General features: G+C 35.5%; 1 protein-coding gene across 1 annotated transcript in view; it reads left to right on the plus strand.

Annotated features, from left to right (window-relative positions):
• The window catches only part of LOC106957123 (A-kinase anchor protein 6-like), a gene marked incomplete at its 5' end in the record, with an annotated part of 181,928 nt that overhangs the window by 66,438 nt on the left and 99,911 nt on the right, over window positions 1-15,579 (plus strand). Inside the window, one exon of the mRNA XM_015048354.1 lies at window positions 13,387-13,502. Within this exon, the coding sequence (XP_014903840.1) occupies window positions 13,387-13,502 (116 nt within the window). The remainder of the gene's footprint in view (window positions 1-13,386; window positions 13,503-15,579) is intronic.

Consider the following 15,579-nt stretch of genomic DNA (forward strand, 5'->3'; position numbering starts at 1 on the left):
CAAGTTAATTCAAACAATACTAATTCAACACAATGCCATCTTGAAACACTTTAGAAGACAAACCAGTACAGTTCATGTTTACTCTGACTCACACTGATCCAATCTATTCATCTGCTCAGGTTCAGATTCACTAGCAGAAGGTCCAATCCTGATCAATTCAACACAGTCAACTTTAGTAAAATTCAGAAAGAGCCTTGTCCATTGGGCAACTGCAATATACTTCTCCAACATTAATCACACTGAGTTTTGGATTAGGATTCCCACAAGCTTCGAGAATTTGGAAGCTTGTTGTCTATGTGCGCTGATACTTTTATCACAGCTTTGCAATTTAATGTACAAAAGAAAAAATTATATTTTTTTAGTTTAGTATTCTGTAAAACATGTAAGGGACTCAGTTTTAGACAAGAATTACATTTCTGATTTTGTATGATTATACTTTAGTTATTAGAAAAGAGTAAAAAGTGATATATATTTTCTCTAAAACATTATACAACTAGTTGACAAATGGCCAATCATCAGTCATTAATCATCAATATAATAATTGTATTTACAAATATTAAAAGCTGCCACAGTCAGGCTACGTTTAAAAGTTGGTGGGATGAGAGTTTTCAAGTAGTTTTGTTTGGATAACAAACCAGTTCTTGACCTGAACCTTTTGCATTATGCTGCTGCTGCTGTGATATGCCTGAGCAAACAGGTGCACCAGCATTTCTAATATGTTTTTCTAACGTTGTATTCATATTCAAACAACTTTGAGCACTGCTCAAAAGCATGACTGCTTTTTTTCATGAGTTAATTCCTTCAGGAAGACTTCTTTCTCAATGCACTGCGGTAAATATTAAGATCTCTCAGGATCAACAGTCATGCCACATTAACATTATCATTATGTTGTATTCATTATTTTAACTTTTGTGGTCTATTGCGAATTAATACAAGTTAATAATGTCTAATTCAGTTTATTTTTAAGATGTTCACAAGAAGCAGTTATGTCATAAACGGACTAAAGAACTAACTATATTTTAAATTCCAGTTCTTGTGTTTTGACCAGTTGAGATTTTCATTTAATCCTAAGAATAAAGTTAATGAATCAGTTAAAGCATGTGCTTACTGAAATGTTTTGGGGTTGGGGGAAAGTTTTTTCTCTTCTCTTAAAGAATAAAATTTGTTGTTTGCTTTTAATCCCATCCACTCATCCCAGATATTACATTGCTTGGCTTTGCTAGCCATCTTATTTATTACACACTATGTATAAAACAATCCAGGTCTTGTTTTCATTCTTGCTCTTTTAATAGCATTAAGAAAATGTTTCGATTTGAATTATGGTAAGCAAATTCAAATCTGTTCTTAGTTTTGAAATTTAATTCCATTTTTGAATGGACTTAAACGGATTTAAAAAGTATCCCAATCAAACTGAAAAACCAAATTAACTGATTAATGCAAGAGTGTTAATATGTCCAGTGAAAGGAATATTATCTGGGTTTGAGGAATTATCCAAGACACAAGTGGAATTTTGTGCTTACAATATTACTTCTTTTGCTCAAAAGTGCTATTCTCTATACTTGTTTATCATTATATCAATGAATAACAGAAAATTGACTTTAATTACCTGTAATTTATCTCCAGAATCTTGATTCCCTCTCCCACCTGACACATAAATAAAAGCCACATCTAATTTTCTTGTTCGGAGTCCCATAGTGATGGATTTTAAAACGCTCTAAATTGGTTTAAGGTAACTTTATTATGAAGGCATCTACTGGATTTTTAATGGTCTGAACTGAGCTCGGCACCAGGGGATAACTTTTTGTTGTGTTAATAGAAATTGGAAGTCTACTAATTAATTTTTGCTACATGTCTCACTGCTTGAATCCATGAAATCAGATCATCAGTCTGTAATTATATGATAATCATTGAAAAGCTTGAGGATCACATAAAAGTATAGGTAGATAAGTACATTTTATTTTTTCTGGTTGTTTGGTTCATTTTTTCTTTTTCTCTGCTGACAATACAAAAGTGAGTACTGTTAAGTCAAGGTTTATTCTAAACTACTTTTACCAAGAAAACTATGACTACCAAGTGTCAAAAATTAGATCAAAAGAATAAGCTGTGGTTTCATGGTTCCTCTATGGAGCATCTAGCTCTATGTTTTCAGTAGTAGTTTTCTTTTATGCCTGGCAATAATGCAGCCCTTACTAGTAGAGCTCCATGATATTAGAAAATCTTGCGATGGATGATGATAATGGTAAATATTGCGGTGATGATGTCAGGTGCAATAAAAGTTTCTTTTTTCCTGTCTTTCTATCCTGTTTCTGTGGAATATCATCTCTGTTTCACTGAGCTGTTAGCGTGTCGTTACAGTCATGAGACAGTCATGCAGCAATAGTCTTTATTGTGAGGCATTGTGGGACTTGACAGACTGCTACTGGAGCTCCTTCCTGCCCACAGCATTACCATCCACAACAATTCTTTGAAGATATTTGGATGATATGAGTTATGACAATGTTTAGTTTCCCTTTGGGATAAATAACATATTTTTGAATTGAATTAAAGGGATTGCTGTGTCTGATCAAAGTAAGGCACTCATTTTTTTCAGTTCTTTTCTGTCAGTTCTGGTGCTAAAAGCTGATGGATGTAGTCTGATTTTGAACAATTACTTTCCCTTTCCTTTTTACTTCCCACTCTTAGATTAAAGTAGATATTAGAACTCCAAACTGTGACAAAAAGTCCCTCTTTTCAGACTTCTGAGACACTAGTCAACTCCATTCTTGATAATAGAGCGGTCAAAAATACTTTGAATGTTCTTGTTTTAAAACTGAAACATTTAGTCAGAGGTTTATAGAATGTAATTCCCTTCTGTGTTCATTAGCTTCTATATTTGTTTGTTTTTGTTCTGTTAATTATTAGTGAGTAGGCATTAGTTTGACAAATGCTAAATGTGATTATTTATTCTACTAATTTATAACTTTGATTCTTTTTTCAGTTGAAGTGTCACATTAAATGTTGATTAATCCCACAAAATAAAAAGAAAACTTCTTTATCTTCTTTAAATATTTAAAGAGGCAATATTACATATACTACAAGCACACAGTGCCATTTTAGAGCTTAATTTAGCAGCCATGTTACCTTCAGATAAAATGTAATATGTCTCAAATATGACTTAGAAGAAATTTGACTCTGCAGTTTGACTCCTTGAATTCCTCTGTCTCTTTAAGAAGCTCCTGCTCTTCTGACGCTCTGCCTTCAGAACATTGGCACAATGATCACAACAATGCTCCTCCATTGTTCCTTTTACAGCTCTTCTTAATAGCATTTCACTCAGAAGTGGTTCTTGATGAGCTCAGCAGGCACTCAGTTCCTCCAGGTCTTTCCTAAGGGCTGCTCTGTGAGGCGGAGGCTCAGCTGCAGACGACAGTTTTCAGGAGGAGCTTTGTGGATATAGGTGGAGCTTTGTGAGAGCAAGCGTTGGCACCCCCAACTGGTTGCCAGGGGAGAGTCAAAGATTTCTCAAACATGTATGAATAAATCAATAAAATAACCCTCTATGATTTTAAGTCTGATTTTGGTGATGGAATAACATTGTGTTAAACTCAAAAAAGTGAACTTTCCATACCTCCCTCATCCCCTTTATTAGCAGTCACTCAATGAAAAGATGAAATTCATCCTTCAGGATGACTTGTGATGGAACTAGACACAAGGAAACTTTCAAATTTACATAAATACAAGTTGGGACCATCCACCATTATTTTCCACTGCCATCTTAAAAAGAACACATATTGCCTTGCTGTGTCTATGTAGGTTTTCATGCAAGGCCTGCAGACTGCTTCCAATTTGCTGATCTGGTGGAAGACAGGAAAAAAAGAGAGAGTGGAGTTTTCTTTTTTGTCAGTCAGATTAAAAACTTAATTATGTTTTTAAATGATATTATAATTCAATATGGAGGAAAGCTGCAATGGATTGGCACCAAAATAATTAATCACACATCAAAAAAACCAAGTGATATCTTTCTGCCTCGGCCAGCAGAAAACAAAGTTGGCAGACATGCTGCTCAGTTGAGCATTTATTTCACTTTACTGCGTTTTCTTTTTTCAGACCAGCCCAATACAAGACTGTTTCAACTGCAATGCATTAAGAATAACTCTCAGATGTAAATAATTATTGGGATGTGTTTTAATATTAATTGTAGTCTATATGATCTCCAGTTATGCTTGCCTAACATTATTATCAATGTTGCTTAATTGTGTACATCAAAACCAGCAGCTCATTTCCTGAAGAAAAAATTCTATGTGATTTAGTTTAATGATGCAATCTTTAACACTTATTCACATTCTGCAAACAATGTAAATTAATTGACACACAATGAATGTTGTCGGGATTTGGGGTTGTTTGAGCTGTTCTGGGCTTTTCATTATTTCTGTTCCTTCGTTTCTTATTTTCATTAGATCAGTCTTGTTTCTGTTTTTACTTTACTTCAGTCCTTTATTAGTGATTCAAGTTTATGTTCTTGTGTCTAGTTATTCTAGGTTAGTCTAGTTTTATTTTTTAGTGCTAGATTATTTCCTAGTCTTTTGTGCACTCTCCCTTGCCCCCTGTGCCACTTTCTCTCTCCCTTCACACCTGCAATCAGTTAGTTCATCAGCTCAAGTTCTTTGTTCCAACATTCACTCTCTCAGTACTTAAGTAATTCTGCTGCTCTCACTCCTCCTGGCTCCTCCTGTTCAACCCCATTAGGTCCCATTCCTCAGGTCACACATTTTTTTTGTTTGAATCTCCTAGTTTTTGGTAGTGATGGCCAAATGAAGCTTTGCAGCCCTCTGCTTTGCCAAAAGTGTACTACTCAAATCTTCATTCATTACTCATCTGCTGCTGAAACTGTGATGACCTTGTCAGTCAAATTGATCATACTTCAGAAAATTTGTATTTTCAATATTCCCACAAAGTGTGTGTGTTTTTTTTCAAACCCATGCAGAAAAGTAACTGAAACCTATTTAACTGCCATCTTTTTTTTTTTTGTTGTTAAAATTATTTGCACCCAAATGATCTGCTATATTCTGACTATTGTATTATCTTTTATGTCATAGACTAATTTGACAATATTGACATTAATGCTTTAGCGTGTTGGGAGTGCAATGCTTGGTGGGACAGACATAAAACAAAAATTATTCAAAATTCTAATTTTCTCAGATTTCTAATTGATAGTTCTCATCATTTATATTCAGGTGTACATGCAGAATTTTACTCTTCCAACAACTTTAAATCTGTCTATGTTGTGTGAGACTGATGTGTCCTTACCAATCAAGCTAAAAATAATTATGGAAACTTCTGGAAGGTGAGTATTTGCAGAGGCTAAAGGGTTCATTATCTTAGAAACTTATTGTGAGAAGTAATCTCAAAGTATTCTCGGATGGGAGAGGTTTTTTTTTCTTCTTTCGTTGGCCTCATTTTGGCAACTGCTGATTAAAACCCCTTAACCTTCACCCCTGGAAAATACAATGGAAAAATGGCATGTGGGTGTTCCGCTGCAGGTTAAGAGGTTAAAAATCCTGTCCTCAGATGCTACCGTTTCTGATGTGTGATCAAACTACCTATAACAACCCACAAATCAGCAGAGGTCATTTTTTAGATATTACTGTTTTATTTTGAAAACAGACATGCAAATTGAAGCAGTGACATGTCCAATTAAATGAGATGCATTGTTTGTCGGTTTTCAGCAAGGCGACATGAGCATAGAAGCAGGACTTTGTCTGACATGCTCACTTTTTGCTCCACACACGCCTTTAAGTTTGGCTGATATCCCATCACTATTTGTTTGTTCTCCTCTGACTCCCTGTGCTTTTTTTTTATTATTTTTTCCATTAAGTCTTCAAATCTTTTTAACGCCTCAGCCTCTCTGCATCCCCTCTTCATCAACACATCACCATGTTGTTAGTGACTGAATTGAGACTTAGAATTTAGATTACTATGTGCAGTGGTTTTAAACCTTGATATATAGAAAACTTGAATGTTGTGGTTTTTACTTTTAAATGCTGTGGTTCATCCAGCCATATGGATCCTGATATAAACCAAAAGTGTTACACTATTACACTTCTAAATGACAGCAAAAAGTTTTTTTTTTTTTTTTTTTTTTACAAAACAGTGTTGCACTGCTAGCCTCACTCCCCACAGTTTAGTTTTGGCTTGTGATGAGCTTGGTGTTATATAGATCAAATGGGCTGTTTTTATTTTGTAGGGAATGAGTACGAACAGCAAGAACACAATGTCAGGATGTTCAGCAATACTAGCTGTATATTTGTTACACAGACAGGAGGTTTATTAGTTGTCCAACTGCAGTGTGACAGTATTGGGTACCTTGCTGTTAAGTTTGTTCATACTGTCAACAAACAGCTTTAAATTAATTTCCAAATGCCTGCAAGTCTTCTAATGGTTTTTAATTTGTTTTCAGTAACAGATGCCAGTATTTGTTTTGCTTTGCAGGGATCAACAAATTTAATCAAATTCTGAATTAATGTCTTTAGGTTGAAACCTTTTTCTTGTGAAATCAGTAATTAAATGTATTAAAATATGGTAAAATGTCTTTTAGCATTCAAAACAGTACATGTATTGCTTTTAAACTTTTAAATTAGCATAATTCATGTTTGGATGCATCTGAGAAGTTGAATACCAACTAATTTGAAGCTCTTGTTACTTTCCCTGTGTTCAGTCTCCTCCTTTCCTTTAAGTAGGTTTTTAAGCAATTTGGTTGCTGAAGCAGAGATAGATGGACATAGAGGAGAAGAGATGTGTAAAGGAAGGAAGAGAGGGAGATGATAGAGGCAGCCGATATTTCTAGCATTCTAATTAAGACCTCTCTGTGGAATAAATCCATATAATTATCAGTAAATGTATAAATGTAATACAAGGTCACTCTACCTGACAGAAAGATGGACAGAAGATGAAATGGGGAAACATGCAGGGGAGAACAACAGGAATGCAGCATTTTTAGCTGTGTGGATGCTACTGGCATTATATTAGAACCCAGCATATGGTTCCTGAGCTACACGTTACGCCTCCCATTAAAAACCAGCATATGAGGCTTTCTGCTAAAAACATTACAGTGAGAAGAACTCTAACCGGAATCCTGATTAATCCGTGTATATTCATATCATTTAGTGTTGTGGCAAAACTGGTCAACACAACATTTTGTCATATCCCCCCCCTTAAAAAAAAAAAAAAAAAAAACACTATCAAGAAAATAATATAGTTTTTGTGGGTGATAAAACCAAAACTCAAAGCAACTCCTCCAAACATGATTGGTAAGTTTTTTAAGGTTTTGTCCTCCCACAAGATCATTTTCTTTAAATGGTAAAGATGAATGTTTTTATTATCTGATCCAAAATGCCATTAGAAAATATAGTTTTGATTTATTTATGTTTGTCCCAATTTATCCAAATTTTAGAGGTATTATTTTTATTTGATGGTGTTCATTTATATATTTTATGTATTGAAAAGAAGACCTGGAATAAGGCCTTGAACATTATTCCATCACTTCTGTGAGGAGCAGTATTGCTGTAGTTATGTTGACAGTATTTTAAGTGGGCAGATTTTGGTTGTTCTGATCTTTAAAACTTTACTGTGCCTTAGACCAAAGAATAGCCCACATTGTCTTCCTGCAGTGTTGTATCGTACACCCAGTTCTAAGCTCTTTCCTGTCTGGCATTATTTGAATCTCTAAGGTCTGGTTTGTGCTGAAACTGTTTGGCATGCAGTGGATCCCAGCACTGGGACAGATCGCTCCCATTAGAGCAGCCAACTAGCATTAGTTACTGTTCTAATTAACATGCAAGCTAATTGGGAAATAATCAACTTTTTAAAAAAATCTAATCTTCATGAGACAGTGCAACAGATTACATCCAGGAGGTATTGTACCATCATTCCAAAGTGGAATTATTATGCAACTGCAATGAAACAAAAAACTGAATATCTGTTGTTGACATTTGTTCATCTAAAAATGAAATCTAAGATCTTCTCTTCTGACATACATCAAATCAAATCATCTCCGCTCCTCTAGAAGCATTCTGTCACCTCATCTTCACACTCACTGATCTATTAGTTGTGAATGTGGCTGTATTTACTAAACACGAACCAGGACACAGTCTGTTGTGCTTTTGTAGGAGTCAAGTTAGTCTATGAATAATTATTATAATTGCTTATGGCAATTATTCATAAGGCTAGTAATTTAGACAGCATACTCTTGTTATAGAGTAAATAGGCAAAAAAGTTCAGTGTGTTATTATGTATCAATACGTGTCTGATGAGGCCTCGGTTTTACAATAATAGATGAAAGTTTAAGTTGAGTTTAATCTTTCAGTTTCACTGTTAATAAACACTATTAGTAAACTGACAAACTTATGTTTTCCAAACAATATTTAGAAACATAGAAATCAATAACCCTTTTGAAATATTTTTCTTAATCTCTGTAGCAGTTCTTGCATTGATAAATTAATAATTCGGTATAGTAAATTGGCAGAACACTTCGTTTTGCTGATTTTTTTTGTTGTTGTTGTTGTTTTCCTATATTGTCTTCCGTGGTGAAAATATGAATTGAATCACTTCAGATGTCAAATTGCACTGTCAGCTCCCACAGTGTGTGTTCATGTATATAAACACACACTACGTGTGTGTGTGCGTGTGTGTGTAAATCTAAGTGTCCAACCAGTGTAATGCTGCTGTCTCATATCCATTATTGATCCTGTATCATTACCCACTGCTTTGTTCCGTCAAGACAAAACCACCCACTTACTGAAATCTCTCACCTTAGATAAAAGACTAAGACAAATATACAGATACTTTTATGCATACATGTCATATATGAGGTTATTTAATATGTGAAGTTAAGGTCCAGGGCATGAACAGTGTGTCTGTAGACAGAACAGAGACTCATTCTGATCAGTGCTGCTGATCTTTCATCACCTTCTGTAATCATTAGATCTACAGGAAGGCGAGGAAATACCAGCAGTAAACAGGATGACCTTGTCTTACCACATGGAGAGGGGGACTGGTGGTGGTGGGGTGGGGGCAGGGAGGTAGTGGGGCAGTAGAATGCATCGCATAACTGCAAAAAATGCTAATTACATGATACTTAAGATTTTTTATGTGATACATCTTGATAAATTATGATGGGCTATAAATGAAATGCATGTGTTGAATTTTAACTATCATAATATTCTCTCCGTCCGTCCATCGATTATTCTGACTATTAATCGAGTAATCAAATAAGAAATTTGATCAAATAAAATACTGGTAAATTCAACCATTTCAGCAATATTAATATAAGATGTTGGCCTAATTTGTCATATTTGTGCATCCCTAACAGTTACTTACCTATAGTTTAGAAAATTAACAATAGCTCAAGTTAACCTGCACAAAATCATGCAAAAATTAGAAATTATATCAATCAAATAATAAAGCAAAATGTAGATCGTGAACAACTGCTACTAATAGAATTGGCCTTTAATTGAGCTTTTCTGTCATTCGGGTAAAGAAATACTCTTCATATTATGTTTTGTTCAGTGACAGACTTTAATAACTAGTGGAGTTCAGACTACAGGAATAATGAGTATTAGTAAAGACATTTTTTCTGTTATACACAGTCTGTTACAGACCGGCTGTGATCAGGTCATTGCACCTCAGAGGATGGGAAGGAAAACTACAGCAAACCGTCTTGTCTGCAGATATGAGACTGTAGCTGGAATCTACACACTTAGCTTATTGTTAATGTTATGCTAATGCAGTGCTGCTCTCTGGCTTAGTGATTAATGCATCTGTGGTATATTTATTGTAGTGTTTTTATCTCAATTAACCTGAGAAGAAGAATGTGTTATGGGTTGTGCAGACTGGTTGGATGGTGCTACTACTCAGGTCTCAGTCTTTACACTGCTGTGTGATTGGCAGCTATAGCCCCAGGAAAACCCCAGGAGACACACACACTCACACATAAACACACACAAACAACAGGAAAAACAAGCACAAACACCTGCACATTCATTAGAGATCAAGCCACACTCTCCCTGCAGAAGATCAACAGACATTTTCTCCACATAGGTTTTACACATGAAGAAATAGCAGGAGAACACACAAACATCTGGGCCTGCACCTCAGGAGATGCGAGGTTCTGAGGGTTTCTAGAGATGCTGGATAAATTGGCTCTGACATGTAAACAAAAAGCCCTAAAATGTCTTGATTCAGCACATCTAAGAGCAGCACATTTCTTACAGCATTCACATCCAGAACCGCTTGGTGGATCTGTGTGTCTGCGTATGTATGGGAGTGTGCATCAGGGGAAGCCCTCCTCATTCATCAAGTGAGGCAGATTCTTATCGATTTGTGTGTCCATTAGCAGCCCTAAAGATGCAATTGAAAACCCAGGACTCAGCCATTAAGTCTGAGAACAAAATTCACTTGTACATAAATATATGAGGCCCATCTGTTTATATGTTTTTTGAGTCATGGACAAACAGAAAATAATTTCCAATCTCTACAGTATTTACTCCAGCTCTAAACACACACTTTAACACAGACTGATATTTATGCCAAAATTCATTTATAGAAATAAACCATGCAGATGTTTGGAGTGTATTTTTTGAAAAAATACCATTTGCTGATTATAAAATCTTAACTTTTTCTATAAATCTTCTTTTAATTTAAGAAATATTAGGTTTTTCATTCCTCTGGGCAAAAAGGGTTTGAGCATCAGAGTGACCAAAAACACGCAGCTAAAGTGGTGAAGAAATAATTGGTTGACCAAAATAATATTTTGAAGTGAGTCAATCCCCAGGTGAGCCTGATGGAGAATCTCTGGCAGAGGTGGGCGGATCAGTTAAAATAATATTGATACTAAGTTGGTATCAGTATTAGATTGATGCTAATGCTATAAGATTAGCACTTTAGTTTCCAATTCCCTTTTGAAAATGTATTTTATTTTTGTGCTGTAGTTTCTAGATTTTGGATGGATCCAGGCTTTCTCTCAAACGTTTTTTTTTTTTTTTTTTGCACTGTTTATGTAGAAAACCATTCACACAAATTTGCTGTGTTTTATATTGTTCATATGTTAAAGTATTTTGACACCTTCAAACTTTGTCCAAATTCTGACCTGTATTTCTAGAAAATAATTCAAAAGAAAAGCAATACAAATAACTCAAGGGCAGAAATTTGATGATGTACCATACTTTAATAACAGTAAGTATTGGTATTTGTATTGGCGATATTGGCCCTGTATTTACTTGGTATTCCACGCCTGTGATTTCTGGAGGGAGCTAAAGATTGGAGCGATTGGAGAGAAGCTTTCCAGCCTCAAGCACTTGGAGTTTATCACTAAAAATAAACCATCAAACCATCAAAATATAAGTGGAAACATTCAAAAAGCTTTTTATGACCAACTTTTGCATTGATAATGAAGAAGGGATTCAAACAAGCTGTTTTTATTAGCATAAAACAAATTGTAAGCATAGTTTAATTTGTGTATAGCGACACATTAGCACATAAAAAATGTTGATGTAACTGATCCTGACTCACCGACCAGGCAGGCAGCAAACAGCCTGCCAATACAAACCAAGACGGACCTGCAGGACAGTAATGAGGGAAGATGAGGAGACATTAGGCAGAGTCAGAGTCTTTTTTTCCTCTTCTGATAGCTTCCAGTTAGCTTTGTTTGTGCAACAGCAATGCATATGCAAACAAAGCATGCTCTCATTTGAACACATCTTAACAGTGATTCAGACAGCGGTGTTGATTGTGTATGGCCTGCTTGTTTATTAGCCCTTTGATTGAGCATCTCTGCCTGCCACAGATTGGATGACCTTTCCAGATCCTTCTGTCGGGTCTGCTAAGTAGATCGGATGGTAAACGCAACTCCACGCGCCAATACTTTATTCAGATTGTTACTGAATGAGGAGAAAGCAGTGTATGGGTGTGTGCACATGTGTTTGCCTCGCTATTTGTACACACTCAGCCTTCCTTCATTGGCTCAATTGAAGCCTCATCTCCATATAGTTTGTATGCAATTACATCTGAGCCGCGTGCTGAGTGCCTCTATATGATTGTGTTTAGAAACGACTCAATGTGATGTGTGTGTTCATGTGTCTGCAGCAATTCATGGTCAATTTGTGAGCTAGTGTGACTTTATACGAACATTTGTGCTAGGCTGATGGAAGTTTGTGTGTGTGAGCGGCTGCTTGTGTTAGAACAAAGCTGTTTATGATAAATGCAGGTGCGAAAGTAATTTGTGATGACAAGATTTGTATTTGTGGATTCAGAGTACATTACACATCTATAATAAACATGTAGCATATGGATGGTGTGTGGCTGAATGTGTGAGATACGTTTTGTCACTCAAAAGACGAGACAGCAGGATGAGACTGGAGTGTTTCTCTAGTGGGCTGCTGGCTGCTTGCAGGGCTTTAAAGGACACAGCACACAAATAACCACGCACACACACACACACACCAGATTATCACAGCAAACAGCTAATCACACCTGGCAGGAGGGTGTGTTCATCCACCGCTCTCTGTTCCTCCAAAGGAGACGTGGCTTGTTTGAATTGTTACTTTGATTCTGAGCCTCTGGTCATGTTGTAATCGCCTCCACTCAACAAATGTTGTATTTGTTGAAAACTTCCTCAAAAGTTTTTGATCAGGTTATCGTTCAGGGTATTAGAAAAGTTCTTGACTGAATCTACACAGTCCTGCATGGATTCTCCAGCTAGCAGCCATGAACCCTGAGGACACTATGCTTTGCCAGCAGATTTTAGATTGTTTTCTCATTCAGTCACTTTTCTGCTCTGAAGTTCTGGTTGCTGATAAGTCCTGGATATGAAAAAGTAGCTTTAAAACTGCACTTGAATTCCCAGCCTCCAGTGATGCAGTGATATAAACAGATTAGTAGGCAAGTATTTGTTCGTCTTTACTTGTCAATTGATGTTGGAACTAATTCATTATTTTATTATTTGTCTATTGTGTTTCTGTCTTAACTATTCTTATCAATTATATTATTGTTCTTTCTGTGTATCATGCTGGTGCAACTTATTAAGTGCTACTTAAATAATGTTGACATTGAAATATCTGCCACATTTTTCTACATGTATTTATTCTTTACAATCAGAAGAAACATTTTGGTGAAGTTAAAAGATGACTTTCTGTCAGACTTATGAATCATTTTGATCTTAAATATAAGATTGTGTCCACTTTGATTATTCCACAACTGAGAAAGTTACATTTAGCTTTTCGTCAAGCTGTTTTGTTTTAGGTTTTATTTAAAAATGAATTAGCAGGCTCAATCATAATGATGCCAGGTTAATGAAGAGAATTTGTGGATATATATTTTGTGGGTTTTGATAAAGTTTTGTCCTGTGTTCTTCAGGTGGAGCGGATCTCAACTCAGTGCAACATCCAGCAAGTTGCCCTTGAGACGATGTCAGTTAGGCTGAGGGGACTCCACTACCCATCATCCTCCAGGAGGTACAACAGGAGCAGCAGGCAAGCACAGAAGACCCTTTCCATCAAAATCATTTAATTTCTCTGTATATATGCAAAAGAAAGCATACAGCTTTTTCTTCTTTGAGATATGCATATAAACAGTGTGTGTTTTTTTTTTTTTTTTACAAAGAACAAAAGGTTGATTTAATGCAGATATGTATTGTATCAATCCACTAACTGATCATCAGAAAGACGGGGTGTGACAGATGCTTTTGAAGATACAAGTCTAAGCAGTTTATGTTCAACATGTGTGGAGTCTGCAGATAATTCAGTAGACTGTACCATAGACATGTACGTGCCCTGATTGTCCATTACAGCTTGGAAGATGACTATGAATGGGACAGACTGAATAATAAACCTTTCTTTTTGAGTTGCCACAGGAAGTCCAGTGTCTGCTGGGCCTTCTTCTGAACAACCAAATAAAGTGTGTTCATCTAAAAAGGTTGCTTCTCCTTCAGCAGACTCATTTAGACTGGCAATTGGAGAGCTTGACTGTCCATAGCGAGGCTTTAATATCAACTTAAGGCCTATCTACGGGCCATCAGTGAGCAGTACCCTGACTGACACTCTTGTCATAGTCATTTTACAGTATCCAGAACGTCAAATTGTATTTTCATGTTTCCTCTGTTTTTTAATGGGCATTATATGAATACTGTTGTGGAAAAAAATATTACCAAGCACTGTTCAGGTGAAATCACTCAATTATATTATATTATATTATATTATATTATATTATATTATATTATATTATATTATATTATATTATATTATATTATATTATATTATATTATATTATATTATATACAATACAGAGAGCTCGTAGGACATTCAATAATGAAGCAGATCTGGATGAAAACCTCCTTGGGTGGAGACAACACATGAGTTTTATACTAAGATAAAGGATCCAAAATAAAAGGGTGAGACAGTCTGGTTCTCATGCAACTGTGGAACACAATTCCCAACCTTGTACATGTAACCCGAACTAGCAGGTGTGAACTTATTGTGATTTTCCACTTCATTTTCCCCCTTTTGATTATAAGTAAATATGTTAATATTTAATATTAATCAACATTTCCCTCTTCCATTAAAAGACATAACATCAAACACTATCCTAGAAGAAGTAAAAAACATATACGCAAGATATGAAAAACCTACCAGCATGCACCTATTCCACTCTAACAATATCACTGTATTGGGTAGGAAATGTTATCCTGCAACCCCTCTTTGCCAAAGAGGCGGCCCTCTATATATTTGTCCAGGAAAATGGTGGAGGTATCACATGAACGATTGAAGACATAATAAAAAGAAAAAAAATCAAAAAAACAAGAAAAAAAAATGTAACACCAAAGCTAAATATGAGTTAGCTTTGGTGTTACATTAAACTAATTTCTTCCTTAGTTTAAGAAATTAAGGAAACCCAATAAATAATAAAACATGTAATAAAAAATCTATGTCAATTAGATAATAGAAAACACCCCCCTGAAGTAGTTAGACAGTTTGGACGGAATCACATATATATTTCTCAGCAATCTAAACCAACATCACAACAATTCTTAAAGAAGCAATTTATGCCAACTAAAAATTTAAAAAGTAACATATTTCCAGATCAAATAAAATGTGAAATCAAAATATAAAATGCATAGTTAAAACATGAGGAAAGGATAGGCATTTGTTTTTGTGAAACATAGACGTTCTTGTAATCTGCTAAGCATGATAGAGAAGCTAAGCTAGGATACTAGCCCAAAAACATCATTGATTAACATTATTTTATGGACAACAAAACAAAAAAAAAAAAAAACAATCATTACACATGAACCTCCTCATTGCTGGAGGATGAGGAGGTTAAAAATAACCAACACAAATGTCTGTAATTGGAACAAGATGAAGGTTTGATCGCTGTCATGATGAGCGCCTTTTCTTTTGTCTTTCTGGAACTCTTTTAGTATTCATTTGTAATCTTCACTCCCCACTTTGACCACTCGCCAGTGGACCAGCAATTCCTCTTTGGTTGGGGAGCCTCTTGATATACGAGAGCAACCAATGTTTGTTGTCGTGTTTGTCTCTTCTATAGTTGTGT

The sequence above is a fragment of the Poecilia latipinna genome, unplaced genomic scaffold, assembly GCF_001443285.1.
Source record: "Poecilia latipinna isolate Pla-1442-1.1 unplaced genomic scaffold, P_latipinna-1.0 Scaffold877, whole genome shotgun sequence".
NCBI classification, from domain to species: Eukaryota; Metazoa; Chordata; class Actinopteri; order Cyprinodontiformes; family Poeciliidae; genus Poecilia; species Poecilia latipinna.